The 18,834-nt window shown below is 48.9% G+C and overlaps 1 protein-coding gene across 1 annotated transcript; it reads left to right on the forward strand.

Moving 5' to 3' along the window:
* Positions 1-5,633: 5,633 nt before the first annotated feature.
* Positions 5,634-18,605, forward strand: chac2 (ChaC, cation transport regulator homolog 2 (E. coli)). Its single transcript, XM_045701249.2, has 3 exons — positions 5,634-6,151; positions 6,368-6,403; positions 13,233-18,605. The coding sequence occupies exons 1-3, from the start codon at positions 6,017-6,019 to the stop codon at positions 13,710-13,712; spliced, it is 651 nt and encodes a 216-aa protein (XP_045557205.1). The 5' UTR covers positions 5,634-6,016; the 3' UTR covers positions 13,713-18,605.
* The last annotated feature ends 229 nt before the right edge of the window (positions 18,606-18,834 follow it).

The following is an 18,834-nucleotide window of genomic DNA, read 5'->3' on the forward strand; positions in this document are numbered from 1 at the left end:
TTCATTGGTGTCCACATCACCAACTAACATGGTCCAAGCACACATAGACAGTCGTGAAGAGGGCACGACAAAACCAATTCCCCCTCAGGAGACTGAAAAGATTTGGCATGGGTCCTCAGATCCTCAAAAGGTTCTACAGCTGCACCATCGAGAGCATCCTGACTGGTTGCATCACTGCCTGGTACAGAGGGTAGTGCGTACGGCCCAGTACATCCCTGGGACCAACCTTCCTGACATCCGGGACCTATATACTAGGCGGTGTCAGAGGAAGGCCCTAAAAATGTCAAAGACTCCAGCCACCCTAGTAATGAACTGTTCTCTCTGCTACCGCACGGCAAGCGGTACCGGAGTGCCAAGTCTAGGTCCAAGAGGCTTCTAAACAGCTTCTACCCCCAAGCCATAAGACTCCTGAACATCTAATCAAATGGCTACCCAGACTTTTTGCATTGCCCCACCCCCTCTTTTATGCTGATGATACTCTCTGTAATTATTTATGCATAGTCACTTTAATAACTCTACCTACATGTACATACAGTTGAAGTTGGAAGTTTACATACACTTAGGTTGGAGTCATTAAAACTCGTTTTTCAACCACTTCACAAATTTCTTGTTAACAAAGTATAGTTTTGGCAAGTCGGTTAGGACATCTACTTTGTGCATGACACAAGTCATTTTTCCAACAATCGTTTACAGACAGATTATTTCACTTATAATTCACTGTATCACAATTCCAGTGGGTCAGAAGTTTACATACACTAACTTGACTGTGCCTTTAAATAGCTTGGAAAATTCCAGAAAATGATGTCATGGCTTTAGAAGCTTCTGATAGGCTAATTGACATAATTTGAGTCAATTAGAGGTGTACCTGTGGATGTATTGGGAAAATCAAAAGAAATCAGCCAAGACTTCAGAAAAACAATTGTAGGCCTTCACAAGTCTGGTTCATCATTGGAAGCAATTTCCAAAACCCTGAAGGTACCATGTTCATCTGTACAAACAATAGTACGCAAGTATAAACACCATGGGACCACGCAGCCGTCATACCGCTCAGGAAGGAGACGCGTTCTGTCTCCTAGAGATGTACGTACTTTGGTGCGAAAAGTGCAAATCAATCCCAGAATAACAGCAAAGGACCTTGTGAAGATGCTGGAGGAATCAGTTCTATTTTTGTTTCATCAGAGCAGAGGACATTTCTCCAAAAAGTACAATCTTTGTCCCCATGTGCAGTTGCAAACCGTAGTCTGGCTTTTTTTATGGCGGTTTTGGAGCAGTGGCTTCTTCCTTGCTGAGCAGCCTTTCAGGTTATGTCGATATATGTCTTGTTTTATAGCCCGCACAAAAGTATCTATATCCACAGTAAAACAAGACATATATCGACATAACCTGAAAGGCCGCTCAGCAAGAGAGAAGCCACTGACCTGAGACAGGGCATTTTTACTAGGATTAAATGTCAGGAGTTGTGAAAAACTGAGTTTAAATGTATTTGGCTTCGGTGTATGTAAACTTCCGACTTCAACTTGTAACGCCCTGGCCATAGAGAGGGTTTTTTGTTCTCTATTATTGGTTAGGCCAGGGTGTGACATGGGTGGGCGTTCTAGGTTTCTTTTTCTATGTTGGTGGTTTTCTTTGTTTCGGCTGTGTATGGCTCTCAATCAGGAACAGGTGTAGATTGTTGTTGCTGATTGAGAGTCATACATAGGCTGGTATCCCCTGTATATAGCCTCCACATTGACTCGGTACCGGTACCCCCTGTATATAGCCTCCACATTGACTCTGTACCGGTACCCCCTGTATATAGCCTCCACATTGACTCTGTACTGGTATCCCCTGTATATAGCCTCCACATTGACTCTGTACTGGTACCCCCTGTATATAGCCTCCACATTGACTCTGTACCGGTATCCCCTGTATATAGCCTCCACATTGACTCTGTACCGGTACCCCCTGTATATAGCCTCCACATTGACTCTGTACCAGTATCCCCTGTATATAGCCTCCACATTGACTCTGTACCGGTACCCCCTGTATATAGCCTCCACATTGACTCTGTACCGGTACCCCCTGTATATAGCCTCCACATTGACTCTGTACCAGTACCCCCTGTATATAGCCTCCACATTGACTCTGTACCGGTACCCCCTGTATATAGCCTCCACATTGACTCTGTACCGGTATATCCTGTATATAGCCTCCACATTGACTCTGTACCGGTACCCCCTGTATATAGCCTCCACATTGACTCTGTACCAGTATCCCCTGTATATGGCCTCCACATTGACTCTGTACCGGTACCCCCTGTATATAGCCTCCACATTGACTCTGTACCGGTACCCCCTGTATATAGCCTCCACATTGTCTCTGTACCGGTACCCCCTGTATATAGCCTCCACATTGACTCTGTACCGGTACCCCCTGTATATAGCCTTGTCATGACGTTGGCCTGTGGGTAAGGTTTATGACCCCCCCATAAATACCTTTCTCCCTTCCCCTCTCTTTCTGACCCTACTGAAGGACTTGAATAGCCTGTGTTAAATATAGAGAGTCTGGGAACATCAAACAAATGGGGAAAAGGAACCATATTTTGGTAATAAAACCAGTTGGAAATATGCTTGGGAACGTAATGAGTATGGATGTCAGTTCGGTTGTCATCTGAGACATTATGACTGATGACAGGATGACATAAACTGTACCTGAGAAAGTATACACCCTCTAGTTATCAGAGTAACATGGAATTGTTATGCAATTGAAATGTTTGATATTGAAATTGTTTGTTAGGAGATTAAATGTAATTTTAATTGGGTTTTCATAAGGAAAGTGCCCTGCTTGATCAGTGGCCCACCCCTGTGAAGAGACAGGGGTTATAAACGATGAAACACATCCTTCCCCCTCTCCACTATATAAGCCTTTGACGAAAAGATAACCATTGTTCCAGTACGTGAGGTCTGCAGCCTCTACATTAGAAGGACACACGTCAAGTACAGAACTAAGCCAACCTCGGCGTGAGCTTTGGTGGCGAATGGTATGAACTTTGAGCTTATTCACTACAGAAGTGATACTTCCTAGCCGTTGAGTTAGCAGCGGCCGCTGTAGACGGGGGCTAGGAAAGGACGGACAACGGATCCAGTCTAACAGACAGACAAAGATACCACCACGTATCCAATTTACCACCAGAGACATTCTTCCGAGGACAGGAAGATCTGTTGGCCAACCCGGCCAGCATCTACGATCAATCTACCGAAGCGCAGCTCAGAGTAAATATTTATTGCATTTTCCTTTTCTAAATGGGCGGTAATTTAGAATGCATAAGATAATGTATTTACGATAGCATAGCTGCTGTTTCTTTGTTCCTAAGTCTTCCCGCTCTTTCATTCAAGCCCAACCCCCTTTCCTTTGTGTAACCAGCCATCATGTATGACATCATTTGTATTCGGTGTATTTGTAATTCTGTGTGATTAGTTTAGGTATTTAGTAAATAAATAATTAAACCCAATTTTGTATTGCTGATTCAACTTGTTAGCCAGGGTTCGTGAAGATAGCCAAGAATTTACAACTTTCATTATGAGACTGAAAATAAGATAAGGGTTAATATTGACTGCTATCGATGTAAAATATGACTAAGTATTTTAAGAGTTTATTCGGAAGATAACGGCTCTATAAACATTCTTCCGTGGTGCCCCGACTTTCTAGTTAATTACATTTACATGATTAGCTTAATCAGGTAATATTAATTACAGAGAAAGGATTTTATAGGTTAGCATGTCATATCACTTAACATTTACATCATTTAGCAGACGCTCTAATCCAGAGCGACTAACAGTAGTGAATGCATACATTTCATACAATTTCATACATTTTTTTTTTTTTTTTTCTGTGCTGGCCCCCCGTGGGAATCAAACCCACAACCCTGGTGTTGCAAACACCATGCTCTACCAACTGAGCTACAGGGAAGACATGACAGCCTCCACATTGACTCTGTACCGGTACCCCCTGTATATAGCCTCCACATTGACTCTGTACCGGTACCCCCTGTATATAGCCTCCACATTGACTCTGTACCGGTACCCCCTGTATATAGCCTCCACATTGACTCTGTACCAGTACCCCCTGTATATAGCCTCGCTATTCTTAAGTTACTGCTGCTATTTAATTCTTTGTTACTTTAATTTTTAAGGTATTTTTCTTAACTGCATTGTTGGTTAAGGGCTTGTAAGTAAGCATTTCACTGTAAGGTCTACCCCTGTTGTATTCGGCGCATGTGACAAATAACACTTGATTTGTATATATTCTACCACAACCAGTTTTATTACTATGTAGGCTATACAACTTTGTAATACTTGTCATATTTTGTATTATTGATATTTGTATTGGGGACTGCACTGTTGAGGAGAGCTTGCAAGTAAGCCTTTCACTGCCCCATTTCCACCCTGGGTGTTTTCATTACGGAAACCGTTTACCAAACCGAAGCAAACAGAGAAAATGGAACCAAAACTGCAACGGACCATAGAGAATGATAAAGGCCTCTTCAGTGGGGAAAGGGCCATACTAGCATGGGCGTCGCCATTGAGGGCTTTCACCATTTTAATGTAGTTAACTGGTGGGACTTCCGGCTTCATTGGCTGAACCCTTCTGGTGACCCTTCTGGAGTCATGTCCAACCGGGTCATCAGGAGGGATCAGCCTGTCATGAAGAAGAACATGGACTACTTCAAAATGGAGATAGCCTCAATGAGTTTGTTTACATGCGCAGGAATAATTTAATATTAAACTGATTATGGCTGTAGGCAGATTATGCAATAGTCATGTAAACACCTTACTCTGTTTATCTTAATCGGCATAAGGACAAAATCGAAGTATACACTGGTTAAAACACATGGTTTTCTGAGCAATCTTTCAAATTATTAGGACATGTAAACACCTTAATTGGCGTTTCGTCAGTGTATTTAAGGTGTTTACATGTGCTAATAATTTGAAAGATTGCTCAGAAAAACAGGTGATTGAGATAAGCAGAGTAAGGCGTTTACATGTCCTAATAATTTGAAAGATAGCTCAGAAAAACAGGTGATTGAGATAAACAGAGTAAGGTGTTTACATGTCCTAATAATTTGAAAGATTGCTCAGAAAAACAGGTGATTGAGATAAACAGAGTAAGGTGCTCTAGCGCGAGTGAAGTGAGTTCGGAACAACTGAAAGTTTGCGTCTTAGAAATAGTTATGATAAACAAACGTTACATGTCCGAACTGAGAATCAAATATACTTCCCAGGAATAACGTTGTCGCTGTGGTAGAAAATGTATTTTGATTGGCGATTTTCTGCATTTATCATTGTACCATTATGTAGCCTGATTTCAGATGTGTCCATGTAAACATGATTATTAGGCAACGCATGTAAACGTTTAGATCAACTATTATATTAATCCGACTATCCACAATAATCGGATTATTATATGCATGTAACCTTTCTCATTGGCGCTGCCCATGTCACAGAAACAGAAACGTTTTGCAACAGAATCGGCATCATGATTACACCCCTGCTGTATCCTGTAAACGTGACGATTCAACTTTGACTTGATTTTGAGTGCAGATTGAATTTGGTGATGGTTGATTACTAATGCCTGGCAAGCAAAGTCTGGGCGAGCAAGTTGTGTCTGACTATCACGTGTCGAATTTCTGGTTGCTTGAGACAGAAGTAGCAGGTCACGACATTGAGCTCCGTTGTGAATGCAGTACAGTAGTAGCTGGTCACGACATTGAGCTCCGTTGTGAATGCAGTACAGTAGTAGCTGGTCACGACATTGAGCTCCGTTGTGAATGCAGTACAGTAGTAGCTGGTCACGACATTGAGTTCCGTTGTGAATGCAGTACAGTAGTAGCTGGTCACGACATTGAGCTCCGTTGTGAATGCAGTACTGTAACAGCTGTGACAAACAGCGAAGATGGTGGTGTATAGTGCTAAAAAGTAAACGTTTGACAGTACACGCTACGTGAGGTGTGCCAGTTAGCCAGACAGGTACAGTAGCTATGTGGGTGTTCGGTTATGGCTCTCTGATCTGGAAGGTGGATTTTCCCTATGAGGAGAAGCGGATGGGCTACATTATAGGCTTCAGCCGGCGCTTCTGGCAAGGCAGCACGGACCACAGGGGAGTGCCAGGCAAGGTGACGTATCAGTCTCTATTGGTGACAAGTGAAGGTAGTGTGAGTTTATTATTCAGTAATAGTCTATGTTGACTAGTGGTGATATCCAGCTAGCTACATAACTGCTCTACAGCATCAGAACTGTAATATGGTGACTGAAGGCTCAGTGTTGTTGATCTTTTTAAAATGTTGTATTTATTAAAGCTCAATCTGCTCCTCCATGTCCTCTCTTTTCAGCCTGGCCGAGTCGTGACTCTGGTGGAGGACCCAGAGGTGAGCTGCCACCTAGTTACTTACACCTGTGTGTTTGTGTGGTAATGTACCAGGTGTGAAATGGCAACTAGTCCAACGCTCTAACCACTAGGCTACCAGCCGCCCCATGTGCCGAATACAACCTTACAGTGAAATGCTTACTTACAAGCCTTTATTAACCAACAATGCAGTTCAAGAAATAAAGTTAAGAAAATATTTACTAAATAAAGTAAAGTACAAAAATTAAATCGAAAAGTAACACGAGAAAATGACATAACAATAACGAGGCTATATACAGGGGGCACCGGTACCGAGTCAATGTGCGGGGGTACAGGTTAGTCGAGGTAATTTGTAAAGTGACTATGCATACATAATAAACAGCGAGTAGCAGCAGTGTAAAAACAAAGGGAAGGGGGGGGACAATGTAAATAGTCTGGGTAGCCATTTGATTAATTGTGTAGCAGTCTGATGGCTTGGGGGTAGAAGCTGTTAAGGAGCCATTTGGACCTAGACTTGGCGCTCTGGTACCGCTTGCCGTGCGGTAGCATAGAGAACAGTCTATGGCTTGGGTGACAAGTCTTTGACCATTTTTAGGGCCTTCCTCTGACACCGCCTGGTATATAGGTCCCGGATGTCAGGAAGCTTGGCCCCAGGGATGTACTGGGCCGTGAGGTTCTGGGGACCCATGCCAAATCTTTTCAGTCCCCTCTGAGAGGGAAAAGGTGTTGTCAAAATGAGTTACAAACAATGCGGAAAAAAATAAACAAAATGGCACAGTTGGTTAGGAGCCTGTAAAACGGCAGCCATCCCCTCCTTGTCAGCATTATGAAGTAATTGTTTCACTTGCTCTGCAAGGACCGCGTCTTTTGTGGAGTGGTAGGTAAGAGGGATAGAAGCAACGCTGTTACAGTCTAGGTCCAAGGATCTAAACAGCTTCTACCCCCAAGCCATATGACTCCTGAACATCTAATCAAATGGCTACCCAGACTATTTGGATTGCCCCCCCACCTCCTCTTACGCCGCTGCTACTCTCTGTTATTATCAATGTATAGTCACTTTAATAACCTACATGTACAGTTGATTTTGGAAAGTTTACATACACTTAGGTTGGAGTCATTAAAACTCGTTTTTCAACCACTCCACAAATTTCTTGTTAACAAACTATAGTTTTGGCAAGTCGGTTAGGACATCTACTTTGTGCATGACACAAGTAATTTTTCCAACAATTGTTTACAGATTATTTCACTTATACTTCACTGTATCACAATTCCAGTGGGTCAGAAGTTTACATACACTAAGTTGACTGTGGCTTTAAACAGCTTGGAAAATTCCAGAAAATGATGTCATGGCTTTAGAAGATTCTGATAGGCTAATTGACATCATTTGAGTCAATCGGAGGTGTACCTGTGGATGTATTTCAAGGCCTACCTTCAAACTCAGTGCCTCTTTGCTTGACATTATGGGAAAATCAAAAGAAATCAGCCAAGACCTCAGAAAAATAAATGGTAGACCTCCACAAGTCTGGTTCATCCTTGGGAGCAATTTCCAAATGCCTGAAGGTACCACGTTCATCTGTACAAACAATAGTACGCAAGTATAAACACCATGGGACCATGCAGCCGTCATACCGCTCAGGAAGGAGACACGTTCTGTCTCCTAGAGATGAACGTACTTTGGTGCGAAAAGTGCAAATCAATCCCAGAACAACAGCAAAGGACCTTGTGAAGATGCTGGAGGAAACAGGTACAAAAGTATCTATATCCACAGTAAAACTAGTCCTATATCGACATAAACTGAAAGTCCGCTCAGCAAGGAAGAAGCCACTGCTCCAAAACCGCCATAAAAAAGCCAGACTACGGTTTGCAACTGCACATGGGGACAAAGATTGTACTTTTTGGAGAAACGTCCTCTGGTCTGATGAAATAGAACTGTTTGGCCATAATGACCATCGTTATGTTTGGAGGAAAAAGGGGGAGTCTTGCATGCCGAAGAACACCATCCCAACCGTGAAGCACGGGGGTGGCAGCATCATGTTGTGGGGGTGCTTTACTGCAGGAGGGACTGGTGCACTGCACAAAATAGATGGAATCATGAGGAGGAAAATTATGTGGATATATTGAAGCAACATCTCAAGACATCTGTCAGGAAGAAGCATGCTTCCAAAGTTGTGGCAAAATGGCTTAAGGACAACAAAGTCAAGGTATTGGAGTGGACATCACTGAAAAATGGTGGCCACTGAAAAAGCGTGTGCGAGCAAGGAGGCCTATAAACCTGACTCAGTTACACCAGCTCTGTCAGGAGGAATGGGCCAAAATTCATCCAACTTATTGTGGGAAGCTTGTGAAAGGCTACCTGAAATGTTTGACCCAAGTTAAACAATTTAAAGGCAATGCTACCAAATACTAATTGAGTGTATGTAAACTTCTGACCCACTGGGAATGTGATGAAAGAAATAGAAGCTGAAATAAATCATTCTCTCTACTATTATTCTGACATTTCATATTCTTAAAATAAAGTGGTGATCCTAACTGGCTAGCTACAAAGTTGCTTTGTATCATGACAAGGTGTAGTACTGAAACTATCGAGGTTACCTAGCCAGCTACACGTTCAAAGTCAACAACGCAGCCACTGCTAGCTAGCCTACTCCACCAGCCAGCAGTACTGTATCATTTTAGTCAATAAGATTTTTGCAACGTAAGCTTAACTTTCTGAACATTCGAGACGTGTAGTCCACTTGTCATTCCAATCTCCTTTGCATTAGCATAGCCTCTTCTGTAGCTTGTCTACTATGTGTCTGTCTATCCCTGTTCTCTCCCCTCTGCACAGGCCATACAAACGCTCCACACCGCGTGGCCGCTGCCACTCTATCCTGGTGGTCCCAGCGCGCACGACCCACGTGGAGTTCCAGGTCTCCGGCAGCCTCTGGAACTGCCGGTCTGCGGCCAACAAGGCTGAGTTCATCTCAGCCTATGCTACCCTCCAGTCCCTAGACTTCCTGGCGCTGACGGAAACATGGATTACCACAGATAACACTGCTACTCCTACTGCTCTCTCCTCGTCTGACTACGTGTTCTCGCATACCCCTAGAGCATCGAGCCAGCGGGGTGGTGGCACTGGAATCCTCATCTCTCCCAAGTGGACATTCTCTCTTTCTCCCCTGACCCATCTGTCTATCTCCTCATTTGAATTCCATGCTGTCACAGTTACCAGCCCTTTCAAGCTTAACATCCTTATCATTTATCGCCCTCCAGGTTCCCTTGGAGAGTTCATCAATGAGCTTGACGCCTTGATAAGTTCCTTTCCTGAGGATGGCTCACCTCTCACAGTTCTGGGTGACTTTAACCTCCCCACGTCTACCTTTGACTCATTCCTCTCTGCCTCCTTCTTTCTACTCCTCTCCTCTTTCGACCTCACCCTCTCACCTTCCCCCCCTACTCACAAGGCAGGCAATACGCTTGACCTCATCTTTACTAGATGCTGTTCTTCCACTAATCTCATTGCAACTCCCCTCCAAGTCTCCGACCACTACCTTGTATCCTTTTCCCTCTCGCTCTCATCCAACACTTCTCACTCTGCCCCTACTCGGATGGTATTGCGCCGTCCCAACCTTCGCTCTCTCTCTCCCGCTACTCTCTCCTCTTCCATCCTATCATCTCTTCCCTCTGCTCAAACCTTCTCCAACCTATCTCCTGATTCTGCCTCCTCAACCCTCCTCTCCTCCCTTTCTGCATCCTTTGATTTCCTCTGTCCCCTATCCTCCAGGCCGGCTCGGTCCTCCCCTCCTGCTCCGTGGCTCGACGACTCACTGCGAGCTCACAGAACAGGGCTCCGGGCAGCCGAGCGGAAATGGAGGAAAACTCGCCTCCCTGCGGACCTGGCATCCTTTCACTCCCTCCTCTCTACATTTTCCTCTTCTGTCTCTGCTGCTAAAGCCACTTTCTACCACTCTAAACTCCAAGCATCTGCCTCTAACACTAGGAAGCTCTTTGCTACCTCTTTGCTACCTTTGCTACCTTGACGACATCCGATCCTCGTTTGCTAAGTCAAACGACACCGCTGGTCCTGCTCACACTGCCCTACCCTGTGCTTTGACCTCTTTCTCCCCTCTCTCTCCAGATGAAATCTCGCGTCTTGTGACGGCCGGCCGCCCAACAACCTGCCCACTTGACCCTATCCCCTCCTCTCTTCTCCAGACCATTTCCGGAGACCTTCTCCCCTACCTCACCTCGCTCATCAACTCATCCTTGACCGCTGGCTACGTCCCTTCCGTCTTCAAGAGAGCGAGAGTTGCACCCCTTCTGAAAAAACCTACACTCGATCCCTCCGATGTCAACAACTACAGACCAGTATCCCTTCTCTCCTTTCTCTCCAAAACTCTTGAACGTGCCGTCCTTGGCCAGCTCTCTTGCTATCTCTCTCAGAATGACCTTCTTGATCCTAATCAGTCAGGTTTCAAGACTGGGCATTCAACTGAGACTGCTCTTCTCTGTGTCACGGAGGCTCTCCGCACTGCTAAAGCTAACTCTCTCTCCTCAGCTCTCATCCTTCTAGACCTATCTGCTGCCTTTGATACCGTGAACCATCAGATCCTCCTCTCCACCCTCTCTGAGCTGGGCATCTCCGGCACGGCACACGCTTGGATTGCGTCCTACCTGACAGGTCGCTCCTACCAGGTGGCGTGGCGAGAATCTGTCTCCGCACCACGTGCTCTCACCACTGGTGTCCCCCAGGGCTCTGTTCTAGGCCCACTCCTATTCTCGCTATACACCAAGTCACTTGGCTCTGTCATATCCTCACATGGTCTCTCATATCATTGCTATGCAGATGACACACAATTAATCTTCTCCTTTCCCCCTTCTGACAACCAGGTGGCGAATCGCATCTCTGCATGTCTGGCAGACATATCAGTGTGGATGACGGATCACCACCTCAAGCTGAACCTCGGCAAGACGGAGCTGCTCTTCCTCCCGGGGAAGGACTGCCCGTTCCATGATCTCGCCATCACGGTTGACAACTCCCTTGTGTCCTCCTCCCAGAGTGCTAAGAGCCTCGGCGTGACCCTGGACAACACCCTGTCGTTCTCCACTAACATCAAGGCGGTGACCCGATCCTGTAGGTTCATGCTCTACAACATTCGCAGAGTACGACCCTGCCTCACACAGGAAGCGGCGCAGGTCCTAATCCAGGCACTTGTCATCTCCCGTCTGGATTACTGCAACTCGTTGTTGGCTGGGCTCCCTGCCTGTGCCATTAAACCCCTACAACTCATCCAGAACGCCGCAGCCCGTCTGGTGTTCAACCTTCCCAAGTTCTCTCACGTCACCCCGCTCCTCCGCTCTCTCCACTGGCTTCCAGTCGAAGCTCGCATCCGCTACAAGACCATGGTGCTTGCCTACGGAGCTGTGAGGGGAACGGCACCTCCGTACCTTCAGGCTCTGATCAGGCCCTACACCCAAACAAGGGCACTGCGTTCATCCACCTCTGGCCTGCTCGCCTCCCTACCTCTGAGGAAGCACAGTTCCCGCTCAGCCCAGTCAAAACTGTTCGCTGCTCTGGCACCCCAATGGTGGAACAAGCTCCCTCACGACGCCAGGACAGCGGAGTCAATCACCACCTTCCGGAGACACCTGAAACCCCACCTCTTTAAGGAATACCTGGGATAGGATAAAGTAATCCTTCTAACCCCCCCTTAAAAGATTTAGACGCACTATTGTAAAGTGGTTGTTCCACTGGATATTATAAGGTGAATGCACCAATTTGTAAGTCGCTCTGGATAAGAGCGTCTGCTAAATGACTTAAATGTAAATGTAAATGTAACTGACCTAAGACAGGGAATCATTTTTACTACGATTAAATGTCAGGAATTGTGAAAAACTGAGTTTAAATGTATTTGGCTAAGGTGTATGTAAACTTCCGACTTCAACTGTCCATTTTACCTCGACTAACTGGTGCCCCCGCACATTGACTCTGTACTGGTACCCCCTGTATATAGCCTCGCTATTGTTATTTTACTGCTGCTCTTTAATTACTTGTTCCCTTTTGTTTCTTATTCGTATTTTTTAAACTGCATTGTTAGTTAAGGGCTTGTAAGAAGGATTTCACTGTGAGGTCTACACCTGTTGTATTCGGCATTTCACTGTGAGGTCTACACCTGTTGTATTCGGCGCATGTGACTAATACAATTATTTTTGATTCCAGATGCTGGCCCTCAGACCTCTAATATAGATGTCCTCAGATTTGTCTTCTGTCCTTCTCTCCGCTGGCCAGTTCTCCCTTTGTCAGTGTAGCTTCCAAACAGCATGCACAGCGTCTCATTGGCTGCTAGCCTATCCAGCGCAGCGTCTCATTGGCTGCTAGCCTATTCAGTACAGCGTCTCATTGGCTGCTAGCCTATTCAGCACAGCGTCTCATTGGCGGCTAGCCTATTCAACGCAGCGTCTCATTGGCTGCTAGCCTATCCAGCGCAGCGTCTCATTGGCTGCTAGCCTATCCAGCGCAGCGTCTCATTGGCTGCTAGCCTATCCAGCGCAGCGTCACATTGGCTGCTAGCCTATTCAGCGCAGCGTCTCATTGGCTGCTAGCCTATTCAGCACAGCGTCTCATTGGCTGCTAGCCTATCCAGTGCAGTGTCAAAGCTAGCTAGCAAGACCCTCCCTCTGATTTAGTTATCGCACAGTTGCGCCGCTGATAATTTCGATAAATTTGGGACTTTCCGAGCTCTTCGCCGCCAATCGTCACTGAATGTCTCCCTGTGTCTCCTGCTATTGGCAGTGATTGGTCTCTGGTAGTTTTATTGGTAAAGGTCGTGGCTGGTATAACTTGGCTTCTCTCTCTCTCTCCTCTCTCTCAGGGTTGTGTCTGGGGCGTGGCATATAAGCTGCCATCTGGCCGAGAGCAGGAAGTGAAGTGTTACCTTGACCACCGGGAGAAGGGCGGTTATCGCGTCATCGCAGTGAACTTTCACCCCCGACCCTCCGTGACCCCCACACGACACGCTGACACTCCCCCTGCACCCAGCCAGGCTCTGCTCTACATCGGTTCTAATGACAACCCTGACTACCTGGGTCCCGCCCCCCTGGAGCTGATAGCCAATCAGATTGTAGATGCAGTCGGACCGAGCGGACGGAACACTGAATACCTGTTTTCATTGGCTGAGGCGCTGAGGACCCTCCTCCCTGAAGACTCAGACACACACCTCTTCTCTCTCGAAGACCTGGTTAGAGAGAGACTAACACACACACTTACTAAATGTGTGTCAGTAAACCATCGCAGGGATGCTGTTGATTGTCAGTCATGTGATTGTCTCCAGGACCATTCAGAGCTGGGTTAGGGTTAGGGTTGGGACCGTTCAGAGCTGGGTCAGGGTTAGGGTTGGGACCGTTCAGAGCTGGGTCAGGGTTAGGGTTGGGACCGTTCAGAGCTGGGTAAGGGTTAGGGTTGGGACCGTTCAGAGCTGGGTCAGGGTTAGGGTTGGGACCGTTCAGAGCTGGGTTAGGGTTAGGGTTGGGACCGTTCAGAGCTGGGTTAGGGTTGGGACCGTTCAGAGCTGGGTTCATGGTTAGGGTTGGGACCGTTCAGAGCTGGGTCAGGGTTGGGACCGTTCAGAGCTGGGTAAGGGTTAGGACTGTTCAGAGCTGGGTCAGGGTTGGGACCGTTCAGAGCTGGGTCAGGGTTGGGACCGTTCAGAGCTGGGTCAGGTTTAGGGTTGGGACCGTTCAGAGCTGGGTTAGGGTTGGGACCGTTCAGAGCTGGGTCAGGGTCAGGGTTGGGACCGTTCAGAGCTGGGTTAGGGTTGGGACCGTTCAGAGCTGGGTTAGGGTTGGGACCGTTCAGAGCTGGGTCAGGGTCAGGGTTAGGACCGTTCAGAGCTGGGTTAGGGTTGGGACCGTTCAGAGCTGGGTTAGGGTTAAGACCATTCAGAGCTGGGTTAGGGTTAGGGTCGGGACCGTTCAGAGCTGGGTTCATGGTCAGGGTCGGGACCGTTCAGAGCTGGGTTAGGGTTGGGACCGTTCAGAGCTGGGTTAGGGTTAGGGTTGGGACCGTTCAGAGCTGGGTCAGGGTTGGGACTGTTCAGAGCTGGGTTAGGGTTGGGACCGTTCAGAGCTGGGTCAGGGTTAGGGTTGGGACCGTTCAGAGCTGGGTTCATGGTCAGGGTTGGGACCGTTCAGAGCTGGGTCAGGGTTGGTACCGTTCAGAGCTGGGTCAGGGTTGGGACCGTTCAGAGCTGGGTTAGGGTTGGGACCGTTCAGAGCTGGGTTCATGGTCAGGGTTGGGACCGTTCAGAGCTGGGTTAGGGTTGGGACCGTTCAGAGCTGGGTTAGGGTAAGGGTTGGGACCGTTCAGAGCTGGGTCAGGGTTAGGGTTGGGACCGTTCAGAGCTGGGTTAGGGTTGGGACCGTTCAGAGCTGGGTTAGGGTTGGGACCATTCAGAGCTGGGTTAGGGTTGGGACCGTTCAGAGCTGGGTTAGGGTTAGAACCGTTCAGAGCTCTGGTTAGGGTTAGGGTCGGGACCGTTCAGAGCTGGGTTAGGGTTAGGGTTGGGACCGTTCAGAGCTGGGTTAGGGTTGGGACCGTTCAGAGCTGGGTTCATGGTTAGGGTTGGGACCGTTCAGAGCTGGGTCAGGGTTGGGACCGTTCAGAGCTGGGTAAGGGTTAGGACTGTTCAGAGCTGGGTCAGGGTTGGGACCGTTCAGAGCTGGGTCAGGGTTGGGACCGTTCAGAGCTGGGTCAGGTTTAGGGTTGGGACCGTTCAGAGCTGGGTTAGGGTTGGGACCGTTCAGAGCTGGGTCAGGGTCAGGGTTGGGACCGTTCAGAGCTGGGTTAGGGTTGGGACCGTTCAGAGTTGGGTTAGGGTTGGGACCGTTCAGAGCTGGGTCAGGGTCAGGGTTAGGACCGTTCAGAGCTGGGTTAGGGTTGGGACCGTTCAGAGCTGGGTTAGGGTTAAGACCATTCAGAGCTGGGTTAGGGTTAGGGTCGGGACCGTTCAGAGCTGGGTCAGGGTTAGGGTCGGGACCGTTCAGAGATGGGTTCATGGTCAGGGTCGGGACCGTTCAGAGCTGGGTTCATGGTCAGGGTCGGGACCGTTCAGAGCTGGGTTAGGGTTGGGACCGTTCAGAGCTGGGTTAGGGTTAGGGTTGGGACCGTTCAGAGCTGGGTCAGGGTTGGGACTGTTCAGAGCTGGGTTAGGGTTGGGACCGTTCAGAGCTGGGTCAGGGTTAGGGTTGGGACCGTTCAGAGCTGGGTTAGGGTTGGGACCGTTCAGAGCTGGGTTCATGGTCAGGGTTGGGACCGTTCAGAGCTGGGTCAGGGTTGGTACCGTTCAGAGCTGGGTCAGGGTTGGGACCGTTCAGAGCTGGGTTAGGGTTGGGACCGTTCAGAGCTGGGTTCATGGTCAGGGTTGGGACCGTTCAGAGCTGGGTTAGGGTTGGGACCGTTCAGAGCTGGGTTAGGGTAAGGGTTGGGACCGTTCAGAGCTGGGTCAGGGTTAGGGTTGGGACCGTTCAGAGCTGGGTCAGGGTTGGGACCGTTCAGAGCTGGGTTAGGGTTGGGACCATTCAGAGCTGGGTTAGGGTTGGGACCGTTCAGAGCTGGGTTAGGGTTAGAACCGTTCAGAGCTCTGGTTAGGGTTAGGGTCGGGACCGTTCAGAGCTGGGTTAGGGTTAGGACCATTCAGAGCTGGGTTAGGGTCGGGACCGTTCAGAGCTGGGTTAGGGTTAGGGTTGGGACCGTTCAGAGCTGGGTCAGGGTTAGGGTTGGGACCGTTCAAAACTGGGTTAGGGTTGGGACCGTTCAGAGCTGGGTTAGGGTTGGGACCGTTCAGAGCTGGGTTAGGGTTGGGACCGTTCAGAGCTGGGTTAGGGTTAGGACCGTTCAGAGCTGGCTTAGGGTTAGGGTTGGGACCGTTCAGAGCTGGGTTAGGATTAAGACCATTCAGAGCTGGCTTAGGGTTAGGGTTGGGACCGTTCAGAGCTGGGTTAGGGTTGGGACCGTTCAGAGCTGGGTCAGGGTTAGGGTCGGGACCGTTCAGAGCTGGGTCAGGGTTAGGGTCGGGACCGTTCAGAGCTGGGTTCATGGTCAGGGTCGGGACCGTTCAGAGCTGGGTCAGGGTTGGGACCGTTCAGAGCTGGGTTAGGGTTAGGGTTGAGACCGTTCAGAGCTGGGTCAGGGTTAGGGTTGGGACCGTTCAGAGCTGGGTTATGGTTGGGACCGTTCAGAGCTGGGTTAGGGTTAGTGTCGGGACCGTTCAGAGCTGGGTTAGGGTTAGGACCATTCAGAGCTGGGTTAGGGTCGGGACCGTTCAGAGCTGGGTTAGGGTTAGGGTTGGGACCGTTCAGAGCTGGGTCAGGGTTAGGGTTAAGACCGTTCAGAGCTGGGTTAGGGTTGGGACCGTTCAGAGCTGGGTTAGGGTTAGGGTTGGGACCGTTCAGAGCTGGGTCAGGGTTGGGACTGTTCAGAGCTGGGTTAGGGTTGGGACCGTTCAGAGCTGGGTCAGGGTTAGGGTTGGGACCGTTCAGAGCTGGGTTAGGGTTGGGACCGTTCAGAGCTGGGTTCATGGTCAGGGTTGGGACCGTTCAGAGCTGGGTCAGGGTTGGTACCGTTCAGAGCTGGGTCAGGGTTGGGACCGTTCAGAGCTGGGTTAGGGTTGGGACCGTTCAGAGCTGGGTTCATGGTCAGGGTTGGGACCGTTCAGAGCTGGGTTAGGGTTGGGACCGTTCAGAGCTGGGTTAGGGTAAGGGTTGGGACCGTTCAGAGCTGGGTCAGGGTTAGGGTTGGGACCGTTCAGAGCTGGGTCAGGGTTGGGACCGTTCAGAGCTGGGTTAGGGTTGGGACCATTCAGAGCTGGGTTAGGGTTGGGACCGTTCAGAGCTGGGTTAGGGTTAGAACCGTTCAGAGCTCTGGTTAGGGTTAGGGTCGGGACCGTTCAGAGCTGGGTTAGGGTTAGGACCATTCAGAGCTGGGTTAGGGTCGGGACCGTTCAGAGCTGGGTTAGGGTTAGGGTTGGGACCGTTCAGAGCTGGGTCAGGGTTAGGGTTGGGACCGTTCAAAACTGGGTTAGGGTTGGGACCGTTCAGAGCTGGGTTAGGGTTGGGACCGTTCAGAGCTGGGTTAGGGTTGGGACCGTTCAGAGCTGGGTTAGGGTTAGGACCGTTCAGAGCTGGCTTAGGGTTAGGGTTGGGACCGTTCAGAGCTGGGTTAGGATTAAGAACATTCAGAGCTGGCTTAGGGTTAGGGTTGGGACCGTTCAGAGCTGGGTTAGGGTTGGGACCGTTCAGAGCTGGGTCAGGGTTAGGGTCGGGACCGTTCAGAGCTGGGTCAGGGTTAGGGTCGGGACCGTTCAGAGCTGGGTTCATGGTCAGGGTCGGGACCGTTCAGAGCTGGGTCAGGGTTGGGACCGTTCAGAGCTGGGTTAGGGTTAGGGTTGAGACCGTTCAGAGCTGGGTCAGGGTTAGGGTTGGGACCGTTCAGAGCTGGGTTATGGTTGGGACCGTTCAGAGCTGGGTTAGGGTTAGTGTCGGGACCGTTCAGAGCTGGGTTAGGGTTAGGACCATTCAGAGCTGGGTTAGGGTCGGGACCGTTCAGAGCTGGGTTAGGGTTAGGGTTGGGACCGTTCAGAGCTGGGTCAGGGTTAGGGTTAAGACCGTTCAGAGCTGGGTTAGGGTTGGGACCGTTCAGAGCTGGGTCAGGGTTAGGGTTAGGACTGTTCAGAAATGGGCGAGGGTTAGGGTTTTTCAAAGCTGGGTCAGGGTTAGTAGAATATGTACCAACCCTGCCAGGTCAATGTTACTTTTGCTGCGTTCAAAACAACTGGGAATTCGATAAACCAGATCTGACTGGGGAGAAATCGATTTGAACGGTCATCCAACTCGGGCCTCTTTCTAGAGCTCCGACTTTCCGACCTGAAGATCACTGACGTTATGGTTTGACCTCGTATTGTTACGAATTCCCAGTAGTTTTGAACGCGGCATTAGTCCTATCACTCTCCAGTGATGTCATTTAAACCTGTCTCACTCTCCAGTGATGTCATTTTAAACCTGTCTCACTCTCCAGTGATGTCATTTTAAACCTGTCTCACTCTCCAATGATGTCATTTAAACCTGTCTCACTCTCCAGTGATGTCATTTAAACATGTCTCACTCTCCAGTGATGACATTTTAAACCTGTCTCACTCTCCAGTGATGTCATTTAAACCTGTCTCACTCTCCAGTGATGTCATTTAAACCTGTCTCAGTCTCCAGTGATGTCATTTAAACAGCTGTCTGTCTCACTCTTCAGTCATATAGACGGGTTGGTTGTTTAGCTACAAAACTGACACATGCGTAACTTTGGGCAGTACGGACTGGGATGTGGACGCATGCGTAACTGGGCAGTACGGACTGGGATGTGGACGCATGCGTAACTTTGGGCAGGACGGACTGGGATGTGGACGCATGCGTAACTTTGGGCAGGACGGA

This window comes from Salmo salar, chromosome 18 (assembly GCF_965601325.2).
Source record: "Salmo salar chromosome 18, fSalSal1, whole genome shotgun sequence".
Classification (NCBI taxonomy): Eukaryota; Metazoa; Chordata; class Actinopteri; order Salmoniformes; family Salmonidae; genus Salmo; species Salmo salar.